This window comes from Arachis ipaensis, chromosome B04 (genome assembly GCF_000816755.2).
Source record: "Arachis ipaensis cultivar K30076 chromosome B04, Araip1.1, whole genome shotgun sequence".
NCBI classification, from domain to species: domain Eukaryota; kingdom Viridiplantae; phylum Streptophyta; class Magnoliopsida; order Fabales; family Fabaceae; genus Arachis; species Arachis ipaensis.
The window spans coordinates 33,490,396-33,498,843 of NC_029788.2; the positions used below are offsets into that span (position 1 = coordinate 33,490,396).

The 8,448-nt window shown below is 36.7% G+C and overlaps 1 protein-coding gene across 1 annotated transcript; it reads right to left on the reverse strand.

Moving 5' to 3' along the window:
* On the reverse strand, window positions 6,106–8,162 carry LOC107636358. The gene is made up of 4 exons (XM_016339877.1): window positions 8,078–8,162; window positions 7,713–7,896; window positions 7,375–7,676; window positions 6,106–6,152 (listed from the first exon to the last, which is right to left on the reverse strand). The coding sequence occupies exons 1-4, from the start codon at window positions 8,160–8,162 to the stop codon at window positions 6,106–6,108; spliced, it is 618 nt and encodes a 205-aa protein (XP_016195363.1).

Sequence of the window (8,448 nt, forward strand, 5' to 3'; positions counted from 1 at the left end):
AGGTGTAGGTATATAATTGGTGATATGGAGGCATAATAAAAAGAAAGGAAATGAGAACTAATTAAGGAAATAGATACTTAAGAGGAAAAAGTGAGAAATAATGAATAAGATATATACTTGAAAAGTGTATGTTAAATAGGTCTTGTGCCAAAGTACTAATGCGGAAGTGCCCGCCTGACTGATAGCCTAAGGTGCTAATGCGGAAGTGCCCGCATGACTGATAGCCTACGGTTGCTAATCCGAAAGTGCCCGCCTAACTAATAGCCTGAGATTGCTAATACAGGAATGTTCGCCTAACAGATAGCCCATTTCTACCATGATGCCAAAATATCCTAACTGATATGGCTACGCCCATGATGATAATTGTGCCTGACTAACACGGTAAGAAACCATATTCGGGGTTCGCTTCGAGTAACATCAGGTTGTGGGTAGCAACTGATGCGTGAGCTCATGGCCTGCATAGGAAAGGCATGCATCATATTGTTTATGCATTTATATTTGATTGTGGTTGTTTATCCTGTTGATTTGTGATTGTGCTGTTGTCTTGGTGACTTGCTTGTATACTTGATTGGACATTTTACTTGTGCTATGGACTTAATAATGTAATGGAGGATGATGTTTGTAGATTAGGTTTAGGTATATTATTTGCGATGCTGGCTTATTTAGATATTGCGATAATTGAGGAATGTTGTTTAGGAATGGGGAATTGTTAATGTGATGGAGATTTTGTTTAAGTAATGTGATTTAAAAAAAGGGTTTTACACGGCTTAAAGAAAGACTTAGGAAGAATTTTAAGGGTCTAACAAAGAAAACTGTGTTTGGAATATGAGTTAACTATTTATATTTATTATATATTTTAACGGCATTCACTATCCCTATTGAGAACATGCGAGGACAACGTTCTCACTCCCTACAGATCTTCTGTTTCAGCAATAGGTTCAGGAATCTTTGGCGAGGAGCCGCGACTAAACCACAGGGTTTTACATATATATGTAATTGTATTTTCAATTTTTGGTTTAATCTTAGATTTTATTTTTCCCTCGCCCTTGATATTTTAAAGTGTTGTATTTTTTTTTTACAGAGGGGTAGGTTTATATTTGAGTCTTGTATAACACCCTACCACACATAATCTTATGCTTAAGTCATAAAACCGAGGTGGCAAGGTATTACGACCTCTAAAAGTAAAAATATATATTAATAATAATTGAAAGGAATTATACCGAGGAGCCTTTGAAGGAAAGATAAAACAAAATGTTAAACCTAAAAGCGCAACACTCACGTGAACGTTAGCGTAAGAGTAGCGCAAATATTATATATATATATTGAATAGTAAGATTTTTGAAACTCCCCCAAAACTAAATCAATTTCCCAAACAATTTGGCAATGCCAAAAGCTCTTTCTTCCCGCGAAATCCATTTTCCCACCTCGCTAACACCCTTTTCTGCTCCCACTCTCCTGATATAGTAACTGCTTCATTCTCCATTGTTCACATTTCTTCATTGATTGCTGCTGTTCGTGGTTGTGCCATTGCAACTCCCGTTCGTAATCCTGCTACTATTAGCGTCCCGGTTGCTGCTGTTGTTGGCATTCCGGTTCCTGCTACTATTCGTGTTTATGTTTGTATTGCTACTGATGTTCGTGTTCCATTGCTGCTGATGTTCGCGTTCTTAGTTGCAGCTGTTCTTCCATAAAAAAGGTATGTATATGAACTAATTAGGGTTTATAAACTATTTACCCCCTTTCTGATTAGTGCTTTGTATGACAATATCATGAATTTATGGTTCTAAATTTAAGTTTAATTGTGTTTCTGTAATTTTTAATTCCATTTCAGTGGGTAATTGATATTCCAATTTTTTTGTCTTCTATTTGCATGTAATGGGCACATTATTATTATTATTATTACCATAGTGCATTCCTAATTTATTTTTTGGATTTTGATTATTGAAAAGGAACAGAAAAAGGAATCTTTAAAGCATCATAATCAATTTTCCAGATCGAGTTACCTTAACGATATTTCTTCAAATTTTTCCATTTCACATTTTTACATTTGGCTTTCATTTTCACATTATTGATATTAACACAAAATCAGTTACTACTATTGGTTGAAAATTGTTTCTTATGATTACCGTTTTATGAATTTCTGACTTTTTTTTTGGTAATGACTACTGGTTTTTCTTTTAGTTCATTCCTGTTTCTTTTTTTTTTCTTCTGACTTTAGATGCATTATATGTTGCAGGTCATCATTGACAAATATACAAGGACAGACATCTCTACATTGGACAAGAAAAAGTAAGCTTTACCTATATGGTTGATTTTTTTTTAAGATTATATTTGTACAACAATAATGATTGAAAGAAATGAAACATGTGCACTTTGAATAGCTGATTAATTATTAGCTAGTTTCAAATTAAAAAAACAACTATAGAATATATTGCTGGTAATGTATACTTCTTCAAAAAGTGCTATTTCTGCATCACTTTCATAATATATAATCCAAATGAGTGGGAGGAAACTAAGGAGAATCAGCTGCCTGGGCCAAATTCTTGAGGACATGGTCTGATCCATGGATATATTAAATCTTTTACAATTATTTGAACTGTTTTAATACTCAACTTTGAAATTACGACACTAGTTTTTCTTTGCAACTTTATTAACATATAAGGACGTAACTTGACTCATACTATAACTATTAATAATACTAGACCAGATTATAATTAATACATGAAGTATATATATACTATTGGCTGGAATTCTTATAATGTGATTAGTAATGAATATTGGTGCTGTAATAATTGGGTATAGCTTTAAAAGAAACTTAATAGTATATAATGAAACATATATGGCTTTTATTTTCTTGTTTCTTTGCGTCCACTTCACTGGTATTGGGCTAATTGAAGTTGACAAGAGTGGTTAGGGGGTCTTGATAATTTAGTTAGTTCAATCTATTTGAAATCAAAGTATTTAAAAGCACTGTATATAGTAGCATTGATTAGTTTCATGCATGTTGGTTTCCTGTTTCAAAATAACTGTGTTTGGTTTGTATCCTACTATGTTTTGGTCTAGTTGTTTTGTATCACAATACTATGAATTTTTATTTCCAAATTTATTTTTAATTTCATTAGTTTTGATGTAGTAATTTTTATAATTTTCAATCTCTTTCTGAATACAAGCAGAGACATTAATTAATTAAAAGCATAAAATAGTTTAGTTAATTTAATTTGGTTATCTTGCCATAGCTGTTGCCAGTTCTTAATGAATCAATTATTGTGGCTGAACAATTTGGACTAGAGTTGGTTATTCCTTCCCATAGAAAACATAAAATATATTCACTACGTTTTTTACCCAACTCACTTGTCTTCTCACTTCTCACACTACCATCACCAATATACTAATTTGCTCTCTTTCCATTTTGATTAATTAATTAACTAAATGAGGAGATCCAAAATTGCTAGCATTTCAATTGTGGTCAATACTTATATTTTGTGGTTGTTATCACTTGATTAAGATACAATGATATTGGAAAAGCCTTGAACATCATTCAAGAGAAATACAAAACAGTTTCAGTCACAAATGGCATAATCTATTTATATGAATATGATGCTAAACTACCAAAACTCTTTTAACATATGGATTTTCTTCCAGCAACTTCTTGCCTCAGTTTGTGTCCCTCAGCTTCACCATTAATATATTGCAAATTCAATAAAAGAACCCTTCGTTTAGCAAGACTAACACATGATAAACAATCTCTAAGACTCATGATTGGCACATTGCCCTCATTTTCTTCCTCCTCATCATCATAATTGTAACACCCTAATTAGCCTAAGCTTTACCTCGCGTCGTAAAGCAAAGGTAAATTAGAGATTACGACAATTCTAAGCTCATACATATAATATATATAGAAGGAGTAGTATAATCTAGAAGCCCGATGAATAATATAGCTCAAAAATAGGATTCCAAAAGCGCAAAATGTACTAACTTAAGGCACAAGATAAAGATGTCAAAATAACAAAAGATAATAGTATAATATCATAAGAATCTAGCCATGGCTCACGGAGTTTAAGTCGGCTAGTCATATATACAGACCAACAGAAAACCTGGCAGTAAAAACGGCTTATACAAGTTTTGTTCTCTCAATACAAGCCTCTAGGCAAAACAAAATACAAAAGTGAGATATGTATAAACAAAATAAACCAAAAAGACTCCAAAAGATATCTGGATCCTCTGCTTTGTCACCAACCAAACAACTCACCGAGGTGGGTTGCGACCTGCATCTGAAAAATACAACAGAAATATGGTATGAGAACCAGAGGTTCTCAGTATGGTAACAGTGTCCAGTGATGTAGGATATAAGACCCCGAGACGCCAAAGGCAATCCTAGACTCCATATCCATCACATGATTCCAAACTTAAAGCATACTAAAAACAATAGAGCATATATATATATGAATCTTAACTTAAACAAACAGGGTACTCTATCTTAATGGGATTTCTATTCTAACTAAACACCGTTGTCCCATAGCTTTCACCAACCGATCCTCCCTGCGATCCCATCGCCACCGCCTTCTGAACCTCCTCAATCCCAGTAGAAAGCACAATTATATACAATGCAAGTAAATCACAAGTAAAAGTATATAAGGCAAGTAACTCAAGTAGCAATTAGACATGTTATACAAATAGGCATACAATTACAAGTCAGCAAAACAAACAAACAGATAGAAAATGCAGATGATGAATGCCTGCCTTATTGGCTGTGATATCACATTGTCAGTTCAACTGCCAACCCGGCACATCTTCATGAAGATGTCGCCCTTTGTAATCATCATATGGGAACCCCCAAGATATAGTGCTCGGATCACTGTCCAAGATTTTGCGCCTGCACGCTCTATTGATCCGAAGGGATGCGAGCGGGATACTCTTGCCACGAACCTCACATCTCAACGCAAGCGGGACGAACCACCGCCTTTACGTCACCGCCGCTACCTCGACAGGCGGGATCCAACTGCCGTCCCTGACGGGCGCATAGCGTCTCATAATCTCAATATAAAATAGTAGTTTAGTGGTTTTTCAGAAAAATATTTTCAATACATCATTGATTCCTCATCACACATTCGAGTCCTCGACTCATCTCTGCCACTGTCAAATCACATTTTCATTCCGAACTCAATTGTTCCTCAATTCCCATCTCATTCATCAACCATTCATCACATACCATCGAGCCATTCTCAGTACACCAGAGACCTAGTCCTCCGTTTTCTAAATTTTCCAAATAATAACATCTAAAGCCATTAAGTTCCTTCCCATGTTTTAAATGTCCCAAAACTAGGCCCAAGAGTCTTAAAATGGTGTTAGAGAAGCTTACAATCTTGTTGGGAAGGTGAAAGAGTTGAAAACAAAACTTAATTTTGAGAAACAGGGCGTGTGCGTACGCACAGGGGTGTGCGCGCGCACGCCCAGAATAAGTTTTAAAAAGTGTGCGTATGCATAGATGTGCGCGTACGCACAGGTACCAAAATTCATAAGGTCTGTTCACTCACACAAGCTGTGCTAGTGCTGCAAACAGACTGACCTTCCCAACGTGTGCGTGCGCACAGGGCTGTGCGTACGCACAGGTTGCAATTTCTCATTGGTGTGCGTGCACAAGCTGTGCTAGCGCTGTAAACAGAGAGCCTTCCCCTGCGTGTGCATACACACTGGTCTCTGTATCTGCACAGATTAAGATTTCGCTGAGTTGTGCATGCGCACATACCAGAAATCATAAAATTCTGCAACTTTGCAAAATTTTAGATTTTCAACACCAACTTTGACTGATCATAACTTCCTCTACATAATTCCAAATTTTTCAAAATTTATATCAATTTAAAGGGTTTTTGATGAACTTTAATTTAAACAAATTTCAATAAATTTTGAAAACTAAGGCAAAAGTTATAATCAGACAAAATTTACCAAAAACCAACTTTTACCTAATTTCACAATTCCTTGTAAAATACAACTAAAACCATACCAAACCATTCCAAACTCCAATTCTCATCGAAATCAACACTTTATATCATATTACACCATGCTTACCACATTTTCCTTCACCTTTCCTCATTCTCAACCTCAACATCAATATATCACATTATAATCAAACCTCATTAACCTTTTTTTCCCAACTACATTACCAAATCATCAACATTAATATCACATATATCAACACAATTCACTTCTCCATTTCACAAATCGTTCATCCTCATCATATCATTATCAAACTCAAAAAACATCAATTCATCATGAATCATCACATATCATCATTCAACAACTCAACAACCATTTAAATCCAAACCTATCTTATGGGTCACTAGCCCAAGTGTCCATGAATATTATATACTACATAAAGGAAACTAAAACCATACCTTGGCCGATTCCCAATATGTCCAAAACTCCAAAGTGAGCACAAAAAGCTCTCAACCACAATCCAAGCTTTCAATGTAACTCCAACAAGCACCAATAAGCTCCAATAGCTTTCAAACTCACAATTATGAAGCTATATACATATAAATCACCACAAATCAACCTAGGGCTCAATATAAATATGATCTCACAAAGGTTCAAGAGCTCTTACCTTTTCTAATAACTTTGGAAGCCAAAACCCAACACTAAGCAAGGATTAGAGTGAACCTAAACACCCAAAATCACAAAATCTCACTTAATCACAAACCCTAAAACTCGAAATTTTGGAGAGAATAACTGAGAGGGATTTGAGGTTTCCTTACCAGTTTATTCTATGGATTTTATAGAGCTCTTCACAAGGAACGTGTAGCCGCAAATGGTGCGGCGATCGGAGCTCTGTAGCTCAAGATATGAGCTTGTAAAGATGGAGGTGAATAGTGCTCAACTTCTTTTCCCTCTTCCTTCAATTTCTGATGTGTGTGTGTTTAATGAAGGGGGAAGTGCTGAATGGGTTCATTAATGAGCCCTTATATAGGTTGGGCTTGGGCCCAACTTGGGCTCGGTCCAACCTGTTAGCGTTTCTAGCCCGTTTGGTCCAACTTCGGGCCAAACCTTTAAAATTAACGCCCGGTTTTTCATTTCTAATCTTTTTCTATGGTTTTTGACTGTTTCCACTTTTTCTCACGCAGTACCGGGCATACTTGAATCGGTTCAACTGGTTTAATTGTCGGTTCACAGTTTTTCACGGTTTTTCGCAGAAAATACATTTTCTGACTCAGAAAGACTTACTGAGTCCAAAAATGATATTTAAATCCTCAAATTCTCACTCTAACTTTTCGGAATCTAATTTGGGAAATATAGTCACGTAATTAACCGGTTGATTAGTTACAGTTCTTACATTCTTCCCACCAAATAAGAAATTTTGCCCCCCAAAATTTGAATTACCTGAGAATAGCTCGGGATAATCCTTTCGCATCTCAGACTCCAATGCCCAAGTATGCTCTTCAACTCCTGCTCGCTCCCAAGCAACTTTAACCAATGACACTTCTTTTCCTCGTAGCTTCTTCACACTAGTGTCGTTGATTCCCACTGGTACCACTTGGAATGTCAAGTTCTCCCTCAACTCAACCGACTCAGGCTCTAACACATGAGCCACATCCGGCGTGTACTTACGAAGTTGTGACACGTGGAATACGTCATGCAAGTTAGACAGATGGGGCGGAAAATCTACTTGATACGCCACCAGCCTGAATCACCTTAGAATATCAAACGGTAGAATGAACCTGGGATTCAACTTCTTAGTCTTAATCGCTCTTCCAATTCCAGTTGTTGATGTAACCCTTAGAAATATATGTTCTCCTACTTCAAACTCTAACGGTTTCCTTCTCTGGTCCGCATAACTCTTCTGTCGACTCTGAGCAGTTAGCATCCTTGCACGAATCTTCTTAATGTTCTCAGTAGTCTCAGCTACCAAATCAGAACCCAAAACACTTACTTCACCCGATTCATACCAACAAAGTGGCGACTAGCACTTTCGCCCATACAAAGCCTCATACGGAGCCATCCCTATGCTCGCATGAAAGCTGTTGTTGTACGCAAACTCCACCAACGGCATGTAGCGGTCCCAACTTCCTGGTTGATCCAATACACATGCTTTCAGCATATCTTCTAACATCTGAATAGTCCTTTCTGACTGTCCATCTGTTTGCGGATGATGTGCCGTACTGAGACATAGCTTCGTACCGAAAGCTTTTTGGAAAGATCCCCCAATTCTTGATGTGAATTGGGGATCATGGTCCGATACTATGCTCGATGGCATACTGTGCAACCTTACTATCTCTTTTATATACAACCTTGCTAACTCCTCCATAGGGCAGTTTACTTGAATAGGCAGAAAATGAGCGGATTTGGTTAAGCGATCCATGATCACCCAAAGCACATCAAATCCCGACCTAGTCCTCGGTAAACCGGTCACAAAGTCCATCGCAATTCCTTTCCACTTCCACTGAGGAATATCAA

Excerpts from the sequence above, each read along its gene's own strand:
- LOC107636358 (XM_016339877.1), bottom strand. The coding sequence starts at position 8,162 with ATGTCTCAGTACGGCACATCATCCGCAAACAGATGGACAGTCAGAAAG. Across the intron at positions 7,897-8,077 it reads AAGATATGCTGAAAGCATGT|CTGAGACTACTGAGAACATT; the intron begins GTATTGGATCAA and ends CTGATTTGGTAG. Across the intron at positions 7,677-7,712 it reads ACTAAGAAGTTGAATCCCAG|GCTGGTGGCGTATCAAGTAG; the intron begins GTTCATTCTACC and ends AAGGTGATTCAG.